At 39.9% G+C, this 20,721-nt stretch overlaps 1 protein-coding gene across 2 annotated transcripts in view; it reads left to right on the forward strand.

Annotated features, from left to right (window-relative positions):
* The window catches only part of grik2 (glutamate receptor, ionotropic, kainate 2), a 444,385-nt gene that overhangs the window by 258,361 nt on the left and 165,303 nt on the right, over positions 1-20,721 (forward strand). For both annotated transcript variants that reach the window (XM_033640493.2, XM_033640492.2), the window contains exon 8: positions 15,052-15,195. In XM_033640493.2, coding sequence (XP_033496384.1) covers positions 15,052-15,195 — 144 coding nt within the window. The remainder of the gene's footprint in view (positions 1-15,051; positions 15,196-20,721) is intronic.

Raw genomic sequence — 20,721 nt, forward strand, 5'->3', positions numbered from 1 at the left:
TAATGTGTTTTAAAGCAACACTTTATTCATTGATATGAGTTAACCATTCATGAACAAGAAATAATCTCACATTTTTTTAGTTGAAAAAAGGTTTGTTAAGACCTTCTATTGTCATTTTTCCTATTTGACAGTTTCTACGTAGAGATTCTTTGTCCATTGGAGTGGACAGGGGGAAAAAAACCCTCAAAATTAAGTATCCTAATCAATTTTAATTGTGTGTGTGTGTGTGTGTGTGTGTGTGTTTGGAACATAATTGGGTTCTGAACGGGTTAAGCTGTTACACCACCAGTGTAGACATATTACTTTATTTTATATAATTAACCCTATAGCATGAACCAATGCCACATACCAACTGGCAACAACAATACATTAAATGATATGTAAGTTAAAGGAGCATTGGCGCAACATAGTCTTAAGGTTGTAATCTGGGTGATTGTCAGTGGTTCTCACGGGTAACGTAGGGGCAGGGGACACACTCTGGTTTTGAATCCCATTTAGAAAATGTAAGGCTGACATGTAGAACCAACAAAGGATGTTAAGTTGCTCTGTAAACTAAGTTGTAGTGATGATTGTACACGGTGGAGGCAAAAGGTTCCATTTGTTTGTAGGATTTGGGAGAACATACAGTTTATAGTTGCACTGGAGACACAGGTGTACGGTGTCTATGTCAATGTCATTTATTAATTTTACTTCATCTGGAAATAAAAAACATAAAAAAAAGATGTATTCATCTGTTTGGTTGATATTAAAGTCACAGTGCAGTGCTGGCCTTTGTAAGGATCTTTTTAAAGTGTAAATCCACTCCTAACATCTCCATAACTCTAAACTTATGGAGAGAAAGGTTTGATGTGAAATAAAACAGTGGTGATGGCTTTACCCGCTCGTTCTAAATCCCACATCTTAAATACCAACACTCTGTCATGCCCCTCAGGGCATGATATTGATGCCAAAACACCATTCAGTGTCTTAATGAGATGCACGGGGCTTTCAAATAACTCCAAAGTGAACCCATCTATGGCAATAATTGAAGCTGAGAGCAGAGGGAGGGAGGGGAAGGGGGATGGGTCAAACAACACCAGACTCTTATTTAGGAGATCAAGGTTCATGTCCGATTCGAAACCAAAAGTCAATGTTGTTTTAACGCAATGTTATCTTTAAAATTCTTATGTTATGTAACAGTACATACTTTACATATGTACGTCCCATGTGAAACCAAATGTCACCACTGTTTTAACTGACTATTACATAAGTTCCATACAGTCGTTGTGCACTGACATCACTCATGTGATGTATTTACGATATGTTAGGCTACGTTACGTTACATTACTTTGTTTTGCATTGCATTACAAACATACTTATTTTTACCCACATAACTTTTGTGACTGGTCAGTTAAGCCTGATATCAATATCCCAACCAAATCGATAAGGTAGGTTGTTAGTTATGGCCTTCCAAAATTACCAATATAAAGCACTTTCTCATTCCCAGGTTGTCATATACTCACATTTTGTCATGCCCTCTGGCATAGGATTTCGATGCCTAAGGCACCCTTTAGCTAAGAGCATAACACCAAGACATAGTACCGAGAGTTAGAAAGTCTGCATAAGGTCGGAGGGAGAAGAGGTGGGTAGGTAAAAACTGTTTTCCAAAAACTGACATTTTTCTAAGTTAAACAGCCCCATTGTCTAGGATCTCTAAAATAACAGAAAACTATACTGTATGTTCAGCTAATGCTTACTTGCCATTGCCTATGTGTCTTTCTGTTAAAAAAAAATCAGAATCTTGTGATAGTCTTTTTAAATACATAATGCTATGGACATTTAAACTGTAGAGATAAAGCATGATTTAATTTTAATGAGCTCATTTCAGCACACGAAGCTGTCCAACAGTCTGGTGCTGAATGAGGCCTAGTATCAGTCTGCTTGCCTGTCTCAGTTATTAGCTGGTGAATGCGGGTTTTCTTCAGTTGACATGACACATAACCATTTCCAAGCTCAGCGTTTCAGTCCTTAAATACGGATGCAAGTGCAGATATGAATAGGTAACTGACAAATTTTTAGCTTCTCTGTCCCTCCTGACACCAGAGAATATGCTGGTATGCTCTGAATAAAATAATTTATGACATATCAGTACAGCTTGTGAGTACAGTGCTGAGAATAGCAAGAATAGCTGATGGCAGTGAGTGACCTAGTCATGACTAAGGCCTCTGAGAGATTCCAAAAGAGTACAAAACATGCTCAATTTTTAATCCCTTCAAGTAGCAAGGAGGAGGGGCCCGAGTAGCCACAGAGGAGGGAGGGAGGGTACTGAGCTGCTTTGGGCTGTCGGCCTTGTGTTAAACCCCCCTCCCACACACACACATACACACTCCTATACCTACTTTCCCCGGCTTGTTCCCGAGTGCGCCCTCATCTCTCAAGGTGTTTATGTTTCAATCAAAAGAGCCACAGCAGCGTGACCACAGCTTTCTGCGTGACCAGCAGAGCTCCAGCTGCAGTCGCCACCCTTTACCACTTTAGGAATCAGCCATAAAAACACCACCCTGCCAATCCCCTTTCCCCCCCTTTTTCTGCTATTACTAACCTAGACTGTGGAAGCCAGCTATTGGCCTTGTGTTGCGCTTTCTGAGAGGAACTTCAAAATAAATCCATCACTGTCCCCCATGGCGAGATTCTAAGAAGGGCTCAGATTGACCTCTATCTGTTTGTTCCTTTTGTTTGAACATCTGTCACATGCAATATCACTGATACAATTTTGACAAAACATGGGCAGCAATGCATTTAATCACTGTGTTCCAATATTATTCCAGAAGAGCTGGATCAACATATTGGGCCAGCATTCTTTATATTGGCATCAGATACCAGTCTATATAAGCCAGTTATTGTAGGTTCACTGCCAATATAGTAGAGGATCTACTCTGACGACAGAAAATTATCATTCTAAATGCTAAATGCCTGATTGGTTAAAGAAATGTATCCTCTTTTACCAGCTTCTCTAACAAAGGAATCATATCATTAGTAATTAGCCTAATTGTACTAAGAAAGCTTAAGATTGCAAGGATAGTCTCAATCTTAAAATCTGGTAATCCTAAACCCTACGAATTATAGACATGTCTGTTTTACCTGTAATGTCAAAAGTTTATTAAGAGACTAGTAAATGGCCTACCAACAAAAATAATGCTTTATCTCCACTAGGAAATGGTGCTCTACATCCATGGCAGTAACATATTTGGTTAATGAACTGCACAGGTCTAACGATAATAAAGAATTTACACAAGTTGTTTTTTATCTTTACATTATATTTGACATGATTAACCATCATATTCTGCTGCAGCAACAGAGTCTAGGTGTGGCCCTCTGATAATTCTCTAACTACGTACATACACTGTCAAAGTAAACTTGTCTCCTGTCAAGGAGTTATTTCAGCTCCTACCAACATTAAATGAGGTGTGCTACAAAGCTCAGTGTTAGGGCCATCGCTTTTTAATTTGTTGAATCCTAGCGTCTGGGATTCAGTTCGCAGTAGTTTAGTAAACCTATGCCATTTAAAAATAAATGTCAAGAAATTCCTTATTGTCAACTCTCCATACCTCTTATTTTGAATAATATTATATTCTGGATGGCACAGATTAGCGCATGACTGAATACACCTAAACTGGGAAGGATAAGGTGTCAATAAGCCAAGACAATACTACAGACTACAGTGTCAAACACTGAGTTCAGTCAACCTTTCCCTAGTCTCTATATACAGACTCTACATTCAGTGAATGTAGAGTCTGTAGGCAAACCCTGGAGTTCTTGCCTCTGGAAGAAGAGCGGAAGAGCCCTGGTTTCCGGTTGTAGGCTGTTTGTAGTCCGAGTTTTTTTGTAGTCTGATGCTCTTATTAGCAGGACATGCTCTAGGAAAGGTTTAAGCACAGAAAAAAATTGATTTGGGTTAGGGAAAGATTATGGTTTAGGTTAAAATTATTACTTATTAAAGATATGGGAAACATTGTGTTTTGGGTCAAAACTAGTACTTTATTGAGGTAAGGGGGTTTTGTCATCAAAGCTAAAATAATAAAGACATGGTTAAGGTTTGAAAATGATTATAATGGCAAAGAGATAACAGTGTTGACTGCTAAAATCTTAACTGTACTTAAATGATAAAATAATGTCATTAGGAGAGGTTAAAAGCACAGTTCACCCCAGAATCCACTATGTATATATATATGTATATATATATATATATATATATATATATATATTTCTTCTTACCTCTAGCGCTTTTTATCCATCTAGATTGTTTTGGTGTGAGTTGCTAAGTGTTGGAGATATCAGCTGTAGAGATGTCTGCCCTTTTGCATCTACTACTACTCGTGACAGCACAAATTTAAACATTAATGGCATCCTCCTCGACTGATTTAGCTGTTAGCTCAGTGGTGCCAGGTGAGCTAGAAGTAGATGCATACTTGAATTCTCGCCTCTCTCCATTGGTTGCCAGAACTTGATTGATTTTATGATTATTTTAATTAACTTTTAAAGATCAGCATGGTTTAGCCCCCAGTTATATAGCTGAGCTACTGACTACCTATGCTCTAAGTCGTGACCTTAGATCCTTAAGCCTACCCTCTCTAGTCCCTTAATCGAGGTTCATAACTAAAGGTGACCGGGTTTTTGCCATCAAGGCCCAAAGGCTTTGGAATTCCCTGCCTGAGGGGATTAGGCTGGTTAGCACATTACCCACTTTTAAATCATGCCTTGAGACATATTTTTATAGGAAAGGTTTCCCCTATAATGCCTGATTTGTATTTTTGTGATTTGTTACGTTTGTGTTTTATTTCCTTTTGTTCTATTTTTGCCTCTGTACACTTTTTTTTCTCTTTTTTCTTGTCTTCTTTCTTAACACTATTTTGTATTGTGTTGTTATTGTTGCCTTGTTTTCATGCACTTTGTGAAGCACTTTGTAACCGTGTTTACATAAGTGCTATACAAATAAAAAATATTACTATTATTATTAGATAACATTATTATTATCATTATTATTATCATTATTATTACTTCTTGTTTTATACATATTGTTAAGTTGTGTCATGGAAATCGGTGGGAACTGAAGAGGTTAGAGCTAGAAAATACTGGTGAAATAATATAGACAGTAGCTAGTTTAAATTCACAGTATTGATATTTTATCAGTCTCTAGAACCTGGTTGTAAACCTTAATTCTTAAGTTAGTTGTTTTTCCTCTGTACCAGGCTCTGCTCTCTTCAGAATGCATTTACAAAGAGAATTCTGCAAACCAGCGCCAGGAAACGATAACCCCCCAGCCCCAGTGTGGTGAAAAGCTATTTCTTGCCACTTTGTTTCCATGGCAATGTTGATGAGCCAGTTGGTTAGTACGAGGTGGGTAGGGGAGCAGGGAAAGGACCTTTGCAGCCACCAAGTCAGGCCTGGGCATTTTAACAATTCATAAAAGAGTTGATGAACAGTTGAATCTTTCTCACTGTGTCTGTGAGATGAGCAGGAGAGAGACAGCGAGAGAGAAAGAGAGAGAGAGAGGAGGCAACAATGAGGTGGAAAAATAGACAGCGTCAGGGGTAATGCTCATATTGGCTGACACAAGGGAAAAGCAGCTTTTAAAGCATTTAGCTTTAATTTCATTCAGGAGTGACATAATTGATTTTAATGAGATGTTTATAGAGTGAAGTGCCGGTGTTGCTAAATCATTTGCGAGTCTGCCTGACGGGTACTTGTGAGGCTCACACCGGGGAGAAGCAGAGAGGCACACAAACCTCTGCTGCCAGAGCTCCTCCAGCAAGCCTCTGCTCATCTTTACTCACTCCCGCACACAACTGAATATATTGGGCTGCTTATTTTAATTAAGAACATATTTAATTCATGAAATACTTTCTTAACTTTGACACCGTATTGACTGAAATGCTTCAGCTGGAATATCTTTGTCAGTTTATCATGAATGAGGCGATGCCAGCCTAGTCCCAGCCATCTGGGTGAGAGTACAAGTTTACTTCTACTACCCAACAAATCTCACTGACTTCTCCTGTTCGAAGGATCTGTGCTGTGATTGACAGGGTGTCACATTGCTATTATGAGGTCCCCGTGGGCCTGTGTGGTTTATAGCGGAGAGAATGGATGGCAGTGTGAACATCACAGAGCTGCAGCTCCTGCCCTCAGCACTGAGAGAAAGACTGGATGCCATGAAGCTAGCAGTCACACTGAAGTCTTTCCCACCCAAACACACAAAGTAGCCTTGAACTAAATTAGGTCTGTGAAGGCCAATATCAGAGGCTGTCGTCACCAGTGAAACAGCATTGGCCATGATTTCAAACACTTAAACCTGCATATGTTAACATGTCTCTTGCAGTCATACTAGCGATGACTGTTGAAGGACAAAGGGTCAAGACAAGGTTAGGGCAGATGATCAGGACTTAAACACTGGAGGCTGCTGTTCACACCCTCTCTCCTACCAACAGTCAAAGTGTGTTTCATTTACTCATTACCACACCATTTCTCTAACTTTAACCAAATAGTTTTAGTTGTCTAAACCTAACCAATCTTAACCGTAGAAGGCGCCAACGTAGTCTTACAGAAATTCAGGAAATGACCACAACCCCTAACACTGCTTACTGTGGTAAATTACAGGGTGGTGGCACAGTTGGGTGAAAGCACCAGAACTACTTGGTGAGGTTTTGAAAATAAGTTTGCAGTTTCAGTCGAGAGTACTTCATTTGTTACATATGGGACATAAGTATGTAGTAAAGTGATGTCAGTACATTATGTATCATGACATGACTATGCAAAGGAGGTAAGTAAATAAAGTTAAAAGAAGCCAATGCTGAATTTTAGTTTTACACTGGACAAGAACAGTGGTCTCTTGCGTGAAAATCTGGTGTCTATTTGACCCATCCACCTCCCCATGTGGACTTTCTTGCTCTTTATAATACCTAGGGGGTTGTAACATTAACTAGAGGCCAGTGTGTGATGTTGTTCAATCAGGAAATCCATGTGTCTACTGTGACAGATTACTCTAATTAAACTTTCCATCGGCTCTGTTTCCGTGGTCCAGGTGCACATCCTCAATGCAATGTGTGCAACCAAGTAATGCGTCTGCTCAACCCAGTCTCACTTTGAAGTCGTCGAATACCGCTGCTTGGGCAGTGACTTCTGCTGTCAGACACTGAGGGAAAAAAGGCATTTTTCACGTCGGTATGATACCTGACCATTTGCTGTTATTGTGTAATAACACCCAGCTATGTCAGTGAGAAAGGCAGCAGGACAACAACATGGGCTAAGTGGGCAAAAGTCCCCGTAGGGTGGGTGAAAGCGGTGGTGGATCGGTTCAACAGCCATAGACTTTTACACGGGAGGCTAGTGTTTGCTTCCAATGAGATTTTAAAGCCAAACCCTGTTCTTTTTTCTCAAACCCAACTGTGTGCCTGTGTTGGCTAAATGTAACCAAATGGATTTGTTGAAGGAAAAAAACGTCATTTGATGGTGTTGTACCGACGCAGTGCATTTATTTCAAAAGAGACTGTATGGAAACTGTACATTTCCTGCGAAAACGGGAGTGTATTGTATAACAGACAATGCATGTAACAGGCAGAAGTTGACATGGTGAACAGAACGTTTACAACCCACGCACCCAGGGTATCTTGCACATCATATCTCATCATGGAAATTCCATGACCAAACACTGATATGTGATGAGAGAATTTGTTGGTAAGCTAGACCAGGCTGAAGTGGCAGATCAAAAACAGTCTCATGAATCTTTTGTGCATTGGTTGTTCCTAATGGTTTTTGGAGGGTGCAAACAATTATTGTCATCCTCATGGTGATTTGTTAGTGAAAGTAGGGTGACCATATTTTCATTTCCAAAAAAGAGGACACTTGGCCAGCCACGACATAGCCTACTTAAATGATACTCACAGTTTACTCAAAGATGCCTTATCATTTTAATATATTTAAAATTTATATGTATGGGTAGAAAATTCAGTTATATTACAAAATAATATCTCTCAAAGACAGAAATTCAGATAGGCCCCAATAGGGGACACATACACACACTAGAGTGTGGCGATCCGAGCCCGATGGTACCCGACTGGTCGGGCGGGTTTGGTCAAAAATGTAGCTATAAATTGTATTCGGGCTCGGGTCGGATTCGGTCAGCTTTCAGTGAAAATGTAGTGTAAAAATAAATAAAATCCTATTGTCTATCCTGTTTATTGCTTGGGCACTGTTATTTACGTGACAACACCTGAACATAACACACACAGACACACATTGGCTGTTTGTTTCTACCTCTCCCCTCGCTGGAAGTCTTGGACCTCCAGCCGCCCGCCTCCGCCTTGATTAAACGCTGAAAATAAAATAAAAGAGGGAGACAGGTTTTTCCTATTTTATCTTATTTTGTTTTATTTCTCCCTCTCCTCTCGCTGGAAGCGTCGGACCTCCCGCCTCCCGCTCCCGCCTCCCGCTCCCGTCTCAAACACGGAGGTCTCCCTCTATGCTGAGCACCCACGGCGCACGCCCGGCCTGTTAAATAGCCTGTAACCATAACAACTGTGTGACACAAACTCAGTGCTTTGGTCATTAAATAATGTCGGGCTCGGTTCGGGTTCGGACAGAAATATGCGGCCCGTGCCGCGCTCTAACACACACACACACAAACACACGGAAAACCAGACATTATCATCAGTTTATAAAAACCCCCCAGACGCCCCGGACGGGACGTGAAAAGTGGACATGTCTGGGCAAAAGAGGATGTTTGGTCAGCCTAAGTGAAAACAATAACGAATAACCTACTTGATCATTTTGGTTGGGATGTTTACATTGAGCTTAAGTGAGTGGTGACACCAGAGAGTTGCACAGTGGAACACATCTGCTCTGCACATCTGGAAGCCTGCAGAACTAGTTTTACTTGGAGAAGGTGCAGTGGCATTGTTGGTTTTAGCTAGTTTTATCTGTGGTTTTAAAGAGTGAGGCTCAATCTGTTTTTATTCAACAGAGCAGGGTTACATACAATTGGATACTGTGTCTCAGTTAATATGATAGCTTTCCTTATTTGGGAATCTGTCATCCTCTCCAGTAATTCAAAATTCAGCACTGTCAGAATGGCTGAATTGGTCCATTCTGCAATCTTTGTCAAAAGTTCACCAAAGTTTAACTCCATGCCAAAGCACCATCCAAACTGTCTTTGCCTCTGTGTGGAAATGCACTGATTGTAGCGATTCCATGAGAGAATCAATTCACACCAAACAGGACATTGTGAAAGGACTGCAAAAGAAAATGTCTGGAGCATAGGTCTTGTTACTACGGTGCAGCAATTTATGTTTGGGGTGGCATCATGGCAGAGAGGTTAGCCTTGTCACACTGTTTTCTACACTGACTTTTATGATGTTTTTATGATGTATATTTGTGCATGCCATTAGCTAGACATGAGCAATGACCAGAACCTGCCAATACTATGAGATGCAGCCATTAGCTATTAAAGACGTGCTGTTTCTTGGACCATAAGGCAATTTTTATCTACTTCTTTTTGTCAACAAATCCCATGTGCAGACCCAAACAACAATGAATATATCCCACAGTCACTATAATGTGTGTATCCAAAGACTGATTTATCTTATTGCTCAATTGTCATCTAAAAACTATTAAAAACACATAAATGAAAATAGTCCCCATGTAATGCACTCATTACTCCATTTAAAGTTACATTTGCAAAAACACTGCAGTACCCAGCTGTCTAATTATTTAGCCATTTTATGAATGAAATCATATGTGAGCCCTCTGCATTTTTAAAGATTTAGATGTCGCTGAAGTGGCTTGGGTCGGAAAAACCACAAACAATGTCGGGAAATTGGAAAATATAGAGACATTGCAGTTTTTGGTATTTTCATAGGATGTCTTGTTAATATGCTGATGTAAATCTGTCTAGTCATTCAGTGTTTCTCGACAATTTTCATGGAATTCTCTGTGATTAATCAAGGTTCCTAGATGATTCTAAGTGTTTTTGACTTCGAGCCATCTTTAGGGCTGGGTATGGTTTCAAAAATTAGATACCAGTACCAATATCAATACCCTTATCAAGCTAAAGTGTCCCCATGTATCCACAAAATATGAAAATCTGAAGAGCTTGTTCCCATAAAATTAATCAGGCACATTCCTGCTCTCCAGAGTGAACCATTTCCATTTTGGACACTTGTTGACCTTTCCTAAACCACCACCATGAAGTTACAATCTCTACTTGTATACCAAAATCATAAAGATGAAACAAGAATGTTTCCATTAAATTAACTAAGTCCATTCCTGCTCTCCAGAAGATGTAATTCTTTCAGTTTCATAACATTAGCTTTCCTCCTGTACAACCCCCATGATGGACTACATCACATATGAATATTGGCTGGATTTCTATGAATTTGTATGAATATTAATGGGTGAGCCCCCCTGATCTTGGTGATGCCTATTCTCTTGTGTAGTCCATACACCAACGTTGTCACTTGCACAGAAGATACTTGACAGTATGACACGTAGCATGACAAATTCTACAACCAGTGTAACATTGGTTATTTCTAAGATAACTATGAAGTCAGTTAAAGTGGGTCATATCCATCCTATCACTGCCGGTTGACACCCATATCTGAAAAACGATACAGCATAACCCCCAACATGCACACTTAACAGCCTCCAGGTGACACCCACACTGCAATAAATTCACACTCCTTTGCTTCAACACCTTCTTCTAACACAGATTATTAATACCTCACACTCCTGCGGGCACATGCTGAAACCAGGCTGAATTTCTAGAAGGCAAGCTTATTGACTGTGATTGATTTTGAAACATCTCTGGACATCTCCCATGCATATGGATCCAGCTACACACACACACACACACACACACACACATTCACGCATGTCAAAAAGCCACTGGAGTGTCTTCACCACTCTATTACAGCCAAACTGGCATCTTAAGCTGCAGTCTTCCGATGCTCAATCAGGGCTCAAATGGGGGAAAATGACGGGTTTGGGAGTGATTTTTTTCCTGCAGGACAATGCTTTCCCAAGCACCTCAGGGCACGATTTCCATGCAACAACTGTAGAGAGCTGTTTTGATTGCTTTTCAATCAAGCGAGACAAACACTAATTAGATTTTTTTTGAGGAACTGCAGAATTATAGGCTTCTTTCATGAAGCGTGGATGACTGGCAATTCTCTGATAGCTCCGACGACACTCCTCTGTTCCTACCGACTGTTTACTGTCCAGACTTTATCATGTATATGTGTTTATATAGAGAGAGAGAATCACACATATTCAGCTTGAGATCCTTTTGTGTGTTGTTTATTTGTTTTGCTTGAATGGTCTTTTGTTGCTGTATATATATAAAAACGGCATCATACTTTATTGAAATGCAGAATAATGCTGCTCCTGGCATCACCAGTGTCTTCATTTAACGTAGGCATTTTGTAATGTCCACTTTAATCCTCAAAACAAATTTTTCAGCCATAGTGACTGTATTGCACAGAGCCCCCTGAAGGGTACATATATATATATATATATATATATATATATATATATATATATATATATATACAGTACAGGCCAAAAGTTTGGACACACCTTCTCATTCAATGCGTTTTCTTTATTTTCATGACTATTTACATTGTAGATTCTCACTGAAGGCATCAAAACTATGAATGAACACATGTGGAGTTATGTACTTAACAAAAAAAGGTGAAATAACTGAAAACATGTTTTATATTCTAGTTTCTTCAAAATAGCCACCCTTTGCTCTGATTACTGCTTTGCACACTCTGGGCATTCTCTCCATGAGCTTCAAGAGATAGTCACCTGAAATGGTTTTCCAACAGTCTTGAAGGAGTTCCCAGAGGTGTTTAGCACTTGTTGGCCCCTTTGCCTTCACTCTGCAGTCCAGCTCACCCCAAACCATCTGGATTGGGTTCAGGTCCGGTGACTGTGGAGGCCAGGTCATCTGCCGCAGCACTCCATCACTCTCCTTCTTGGTCAAATAGCCCTTACACAGCCTGGAGGTGTGTTTGGGGTCATTGTCCTGTTGAAAAATAAATGATCGTCCAACTAAACGCAAACCGGATGGGATGGCATGTCGCTGCAGGATGCTGTGGTAGCCATGCTGGTTCAGTGTGCCTTCAATTTTGAATAAATCCCCAACAGTGTCACCAGCAAAACACCCCCACACCATCACACCTCCTCCTCCATGCTTCACAGTGGGAACCAGGCATGTGGAATCCATCCGTTCACCTTTTCTGCGTCTCACAAAGACACGGCGGTTGGAACCAAAGATCTCAAATTTGGACTCATCAGACCAAAGCACAGATTTCCACTGGTCTAATGTCCATTCCTTGTGTTTCTTGGCCCAAACAAATCTCTTCTGCTTGTTGCGTCTCCTTGGCAGTGGTTTCCTAGCAGCTATTTGACCATGAAGGCCTGATTCGCGCAGTCTCCTCTTAACAGTTGTTCTAGAGATGGGTCTGCTGGGTCTGTGTGGCATTCATCTGGTCTCTGATCTGAGCTGCTGTTAACTTGCGATTTGTGAGGCTGGTGACTCGGATGAACTTATCCTCAGAAGCAGAGGTGACTCTTGGTCTTCCTTTCCTGGGTCGGTCCTCATGTGTGCCAGTTTCGTTGTAGCGCTTGATGGTTTTTGCGACACATTTAAAGTTTTTGCAATTTTCCGGACTGACTGACCTTCATTTCTTAAAGTAATGATGGCCACTCATTTTTATTTAGTTAGCTGATTGGTTCTTGCCATAATATGAATTTTAACAGTTGTCCAATAGGGCTGTCAGCTGTGTATTAACCTGACTTCTGCACACACAACTGATGGTCCAACCCCATTGATAAAGCAAGAAATTCCACTAATTAACCCTGATAAGGCACACCTGTGAAGTGGAAACCATTTCAGGTGACTACCTCTTGAAGCTCATGGAGAGAATGCCCAGAGTGTGCAAAGCAGTAATCAGAGCAAAGGGTGGCTATTTTGAAGAAACTAGAATATAAAACATGTTTTCAGTTATTTCACCTTTTTTTGTTAAGTACATAACTCCACATGTGTTCATTCATAGTTTTGATGCCTTCAGTGAGAATCTACAATGTAAATAGTCATGAAAATAAAGAAAACGCATTGAATGAGAAGGTGTGTCCAAACTTTTGGCCTGTACTGTATATATATACATATGTTAAACTAGCCTATAATTAATTCAAAAGCAGTTGAGGATAAACATTCCACTGTGACCCTTTGGGGCCTCCATACTGTACTACACATATCTTTTACTGTACACTGTATACATATTTCTACATGCATTAAGTGTTTCTGAGAGGCTTTTCAGAGTGGGCTACCACCCTTTGTTCTGTAAATTACAGCAGCAGCTAGAAATTCACCCTTTATAGCACTATTTAATCTCATGTCCCAAGAATTTTGAATAATCTTGACTAGGACAAAGCTTTTTCCAAAATAGTTTAAGAGTTTATAGATAGCTGGAAGAGCATACTGAGCATATGGAATGTGCGCTCTTGTCATTAAGGGACCTTAAAATAATGGACTGTGTTCCAGAATTAAGGAAATTAACAATGTACCTATAGCTCCTTAAAAACTCAGAATGACCCATATATGGTGTCACCCTCACCACTCCCTTCACTCCTGCTCCAACCTGCAGATGTCTGTATTCTAAAGTGAGTGTTACACATGGACTGCAATAACCCTAGACTAACTGGAACTAGATAAAACAAAAGTATCCTGTTTCCACGATCGAGGCTAGTGAGTAAGGGAGACTGTGCCTTTGTGATGGGAGCTCCAAAGATGTTGGAATAGCCTTTTAAGGCAAAACTCAAGATGTACATGTCGTTTCAGTATTTAAGTATTTTATAACCTTTTTTTTTAATTATCTTTTTTTTCTTAATATTTTATTTGCACACACATAAAAGGTGCATAAAATCCAGATAGTGACAAATAAGAAATGTGTCAGGAGGGGTCAAGAAGCCACAGGTTTAACAAACGTCCGTTCAACTTAAGGAGAAAAACTATGCTGATATAATTTATTTAAAAAATAAAAATGAGTGACTAATTGGTATACAACAAACTAATTAAAACAGAAATAAAGAAATATTGAAAAGAAAAAGATTGTGTGTGTGTGTGTGTGTGTGTGTTTATATATATGTGTATGTATATGTGTGTGTTATTCTTTCTGTTTTAGATTTGTGCACATATTATGACATTGCCTTATATTTCTCCATTGCCATGTGTTGTTGTTTTTGTGCTTTTTACCACTATGTGTGCTGTTCACTTTAATTTGTACAGCATTTTGGTCAAGTGTTTTTTTTTTTTTGTTTTGTTTTGTTTTGTTTTTGTTTTATGTGTTACATGTATAAATTTGACATGAATTGTATAAGTGCAAATATTAGTATTGGCAGCAGTAGTATTTGTAGTACAATGCTTATTAAAGAGGTTCTGTCATTTGTAAAAATGTTTACAGGTAATAACTGTAAAATGTAGCACTAATAATAGGTAAAATATAGGCTGTGTTATTTGAGTTTAGTAGCTTTATTATTGGAAACGTTACTCTGTGCATAACATTTATATTTGCACATTTTTATACAGTCTAATCTGTCTAATTTATGTTTGAATGTACTTGTATTTTTTATGAGTTTCCTTGCCCTTATATCCTGTGTGTTACGCTGCTCTAACATGTAATTTGCACTACTACTGCAGATGAATGCACCATTTTGAGCTTCACTTTCAACTTACAGCAAATACAGTCAATAATACAAATAAAATTGCCAAAAGTCTGTTTTTAGGCTTTGGCAAATGTATTTACTGTTTTTCTCCGTTAACACTCACTCACTCTGCCTAGCCGTACGTCTGAGTTTCACTGTGAGGCTTTGATTCTGCCATCATGATATTGATATTTCTCTGATTCTGAAAAGCTCCATGCTGCCGCGGCGTGCTGATCTGTTGTGTGCTGCATTCCATGTTAATGACTGTCTGTTTACCCCCCCACCACCACCACCCCACCCCTTTTTGGCTTGCAGACGGACGCCGCACTGATGTACGATGCCGTGCACGTGGTGGCCGTGGCTGTGCAGCAGTCTCAGCAGATCACTGTCAGCTCATTACAGTGCAACCGACACAAGCCCTGGCGCTTCGGGAACCGCTTCATGGCCCTCATCAAAGAGGTAGATGCTGCTCTACCTGCTCCCCATTCTGTCTTCCTCCTCAACATACACGGCACCTCCACACAGAGAACACATGCTCTCAGGAAAGCAGACAGAGATGGAATGCAAATAAGGCATAGGCAGTCAAGAAAGGGAATATGAATAAATAGAAATTATTTATCTGTGTATTTATTTGTATGGAAATATTTTATTCAGTATGTGTACATACATACTCTCTCGAGGAGGGCAGCCATCTTGAGCCTTCTCTCCAAATTTCAATATTAATCACTGATGCAGAGACAAAAACACATTATCTTAATTTTTGGTAATTGCCCCACAGTTTGATGCATTTGTGAAGCTGGGACAGTTAATCCAGAGCTTTCTGTCTGTGAAAAGGCTGGGTATTAGGCAACCTATATTTAGGGCTTCTAACCCTCTGTTCCCCTTTAGTTTGCAGAGACCAAGAGAAGCAAATAATTAGGGTTTATATGCAAATGGGAAGAACATACATGTGGATATATTTATATTAAGCTAACCATACAAATGTTTTCTTCCCTGACCCTCCCCTCATTCCCTCTTTTCTTTCCATCTTCTCTCAATCTGCTACTGTTTGGCTGTTTTTGTCCTCTGATTTGAAGCTTTCTAAGCCCATAGTCACACAAGAGGTTGCCAGCATTTTTAAGACGCTGTTAGCTCAATGGCTACAGTGCAGAAAATCGCTTGTGCTAATCCAGAATGATGCTCTGCACATGTTCACAGGACATTATCTTTTAAATCCTCTCTTCTGCACGAACTTTACTGCACAGAAGAACTCACATCATCATGTCCCCAGATTGAAATTAATGTAAATTTGCTCTGATTGTTATTGCACTGCAGATTCCGTGAGAATACCAATACAGATGAATGTTATATGCCTGTTTTCAAAATGGTTAGTTGAGAAATTTATGACAAGATAAGACCGTTTGTTTGGATTTGGTTTATTAATGTCATTCTTTGAACTGGAAAAAAAATCTTTATTTCTTTTTTTTCTCTACAAGCTGCTAACAATTTCTTAGCCCAGTCAGCAGGATGAAATGTTGGCCTTGTATATTTGAGCAAACCACAGATTACATTACATTACATTATAGTTATTGCATTTGTATGTTTCATACATATTATATACAAATTTCCAATGTGAGCCTCAAATTACATGTAAATGAGCTGAATTTCTCATCAAAGGATGGAGGGGATGGTGGATGGCCTTATAGCTAGGCAAGACAGGTGCCAAGCAGCAGACCACTGTTTCACATGAGTGACAAAAGGTCAATGGTTGAACCTTAAATGGGATTAAGTACAACAATTGACTTACTGAAATATATTACTGACAATACAAGTTGAATTTATTTAGAAGAAAAATAAATGTATTGTTATCATTAAAACACATCTCAATGTGCCATCTGATACTTCCACCCCTGTAGGTATTATGAAATGGTGAGGTCTATCTGATGGAGTCAGGTGTGTGATGCACAGGAATCATAAATGCTGCTGATATAAACATGTGAGGCGGACTGCTGCCTGATTAGCTAAGTCATAATGCATCACCAAAAATCAGGAGCTCCTAAAAGAAATGTCAGGGTACAGAGCGAACAAGAAAAAATAAAAGGAGCAGATAGGCAGCGGCCAAATGTATGACAAAAACAAACCAAAAAAACACCCAAAAAACATGAAGAAGCACCAGGTATGGCAGGCAGAGCTGAAGGTGAGAAGTGAGTAAGACTAATTTGTAGGGCTGTAGTCTCCTGGTCGAATAGTCGATTATTTGGTCGCTATGCTCTCATCCGACCAAATTCTCATTAGTCAAATAATCGCCGTGTTACTTTCATAAGGAGCAAAGTGCTACATCAACAGCTTTCCAGGATTAATCCATTATTTCCTGTAGCGGGGGGACAGGCTAAGTTATCTGTGAAAATGGGGGTGTTTTCAAAACACCCCCTTTGTTGACAGAAAGTTGAACTCGCCCACCCTCACGCTCAGCGTTGCAGTGACGCAGACCTCCTGTATGTTTCTGTAAGCTGAAACCATTTCCCTCAGTGGAAACGAAGCTTGTATTTACTTGTATTTCACAGATAAGAAACAATAAGTTGTGAAGACAGTAAAGCCTCCACTAAAATAGCATTTTAAGTCTTGTGTGTGATTTATCCTTCAGGGATTTATACTTCGAAATTTATCCTGGTTTCATACGAGCAGAGGAAGTCTCTGCTCATCGCTAGGCTAATTTATATAGTGTAAAATGCCATAGGCTGGCGCTAATAACGTTAGCATGTTGTATTTGCTTGGAAAACATGTTTAGTATAAGACAGTTGTTTTGTCGAATGAATGTTGTGAGTTGTAATGGAGTGTTAAGTGTTGCTGTTTTCCCTGGTTTCATATGAGAAGAGGAAAAGATCGCTAGACGCTAGGCTAATTTATACAATGTAAAATGCCATAGACTTGTGCTAATAATGTTAGCATGTTGTATTGGTGGGGGAAATGTGTCCAGATAAAGACAAGTGTTTGCTTGTTTACTGTACTTGTTTGAAATTGTCCCTATTAAGCAATGTTTAATGTGTGTTTTGAATCATCTATATAAATAAAGTTTGATTTGAACTAAACTTTACAGCACTTAACACAGTCCTCCACTGCCAACTAGTGTTTTGGAGGTGTAACTGCAGAGTGACACAGACACACCACCGCAGAAGTAAAAATAACGTACAGATTTTTTTTCCCCTCCACTAATCGATTAGTTGAAGATTGTGTGCGACTTTAGTCGACCAAGATTTTCTTTGGTTGACTACAGCCCTACTAATTTGTAGTAAGAAAACCTACTGTGGACACAGGTATTATACTAAACTAGAAGACCTAAGGCATCGATTGGTACCAACCATGTTATGCTAGCCTGTTGGAAAGGGGGCGAAATAATGCCCCAAAGTTGTGTTACATTTTGGCAAGAGAAAAAGGAACATTACCTTTTTTCCAAAATTATTTCTGCATACTGTGGTCCCTAACAGTCTTTAAATTGCATTACCTGGGATGGAGTGGAAAACAAAGTGTTGAAATCCATGTGCTTACTCATGATTTGATCTTATTACCATTATTTATTACTATTATACTGTATTACCAGTAATTTCTTCAATCAATTTTCTGTAATCATTCAGTGGTCCAGGACACATGTGACTGCATCTGCTTTTCAAAATAAAAAAAATAAGGTCTTAACACAGAGTAGATACAAAACACATGTGGAAATATGATTAATTGGATTATATTTGCAGGAAGTATAAATGTAACATTCCTGAGGTTTCCAGAAACGTACAATACCGACATTTAATCTGGTGATTGGGATGAATGTGTACATTCTGCTGGTGATAAATGGAAGTGCAGGGTGCTCTTTTGAGTGCCTCATATTACTAGCAATGGATAAACTGTAGTGAAATGTGCATACAATATATTATGAGTGAAAAAGAAAAACATTATGAAGGGGTGAAACGCTGAAAGGCCAAACTTTCCAATTGTACACAAGAAATAACAAAATGTAATGCGCACATTGTACTGAAATTTTGGGGCACTCATGCTCCCCAGAGGCGGGAGCACTTCTGATTTGACCCCACTTCACTTTTAGGTAAAATCTTAACTTTTTCTTTTGTATAAACCTTTTCCTTTTTTTTTTTTTTGGATACTATAGGCAAAGAGGACATATAGCGAAAGAAGATGACATACAGCAGAGGGTTACGATCGAACATGGGCCTCCAGCCTGTTCTCATTCCAAAGTCATTAAATACTGCCTCTTTGTCAGGGACACCAAAGGCCACCTTTTGTGGCAGTATGATAGACCAAGGCGTCATAATGCGGTGGGACACAGCAGTATCAGTTTGAAACCCCTCCGGTAATAATATAAGGAGCTGGAAAGTTCCTACCGGGCAGGCAGGAGGGTTGGTGCATGGATCCAACAAACCCCAAACTTTCACCCGTGAGGCAGGTGTTCACTTCCCATATGAATGTAGAGCCAAACCATGATGTGTCCATGGTGTGTTTAAACCTAATTACATGTTTGTTTGTTTTTCCTAAACCTAACCACATCTTTTTGCTGACGTCATGGTTGAAGTGTCCCTGAACATCAACAGCAGATGCAGAGAGATACCTTGTGTGTAATATGTAGACCTGAAAGTCCACTGACAAAGTGGCGATATGTGACAACTTGGGATGTGAACATGTTGGGACCTCTGTGGTAAGGTAACAGCCTCAGTACATGGGGTTTGCAGGTACTCGAGTACTCAAATGTGTGAGTTTCTTAAAATGCCCATCCCTTCTTTCGACACTGTCATACTATAGTATATTTAGAAACATTTCCTTGCTGAATCACTGCTGTATTTTAGAGCTGCCCATATACCACACAGTGCAATAGGAGTCTGAAACCTAGTGAAACCTAATGTCATAATAGCAAGCACTGGTAAGAATCATTTTTAGTTAACACAGATGTTAAAGGGCTTTTTCGTATTAGGTGCAATTGATTCGTATTTTGCCCAGCTACCATTGGCTTCTGCCCCTCCATTTATCCATAGCTCGGGAAACTTCAGTGGCAAAGAATATTACTAATGTGAAGTAGGCATCATCTACTTGACCTTTGTTTATGTTGTCATTACAGTGTAAAAAAGAGTGCCAATCACACAATCCCAAGCCCACACATTGTAGTCCACCTTTGCAGTATGCCTTTTAGTTTATATTTTGGAGTGAACATAAAATACAACCCTCTCACCTGCCTTCCTACTTTATTACTCATGGCTGTGTAGGATGAAATCTAGGGATGCTACAGGCATAAGCATATGCAGTCCATATGGCAGTCCATTTCTGTGTTTTGGTACAGTTGGTTTTCATACTTGATGCAAACCAAACCCAAGTATATATGAACTGTACTCGAGAAAAACTTTTCAAGTCGATACAGTACACAGTTTTAAACAAAGTGGACTTTGTGGTCAAGTGTACTTGGATCCGGGCCTGGTTCCCTGGTGTGAAAGCTTCCTTAAATACAGAATATTCTTGTTTACTGGGGTCACTTTATAACACCTTTTTGGACCTCTTGACCCTCATTTCAGAACCCCTTTGTTGGCTGAAGTGTAGTCTTTTGTATTAGCCCTCACCCTCAGTGCCTCTATGTTAGAGTCTTAAAGACGCTGTATGTAAGAATGTGGCCAAAACGGTTACTGCACTCAAATTCAAAATACTGCTGCGAGTCATGTCCACCCCCCCTCCACTACAGATTCGAGGTTGCTGGACAGCGGCACGCTGGAGACTGATTTGTTTGCCCACAGGCGGCTGCCGTGGCAGGGCCGCGTCGCCGCGTCTGTGATCTCCGTTTTCCCACGGACCGTTCGAGCAAGTTCGGTTTCTCTGCTGCTAACGCTGCTGCCGGGATACAGCTGAGGAGAAGCCGGCTGCTAATGCTATGTAATGGGACACTGCTAACGCTGCTGCCGGGATACAGCTGAGGAAACTACTAATGCTATGTACTGGGACATTGCTAATGCTGCTTGCCGT

The sequence above is a fragment of the Epinephelus lanceolatus genome, chromosome 10 (assembly GCF_041903045.1).
Source record: "Epinephelus lanceolatus isolate andai-2023 chromosome 10, ASM4190304v1, whole genome shotgun sequence".
NCBI classification, from domain to species: Eukaryota; Metazoa; Chordata; class Actinopteri; order Perciformes; family Serranidae; genus Epinephelus; species Epinephelus lanceolatus.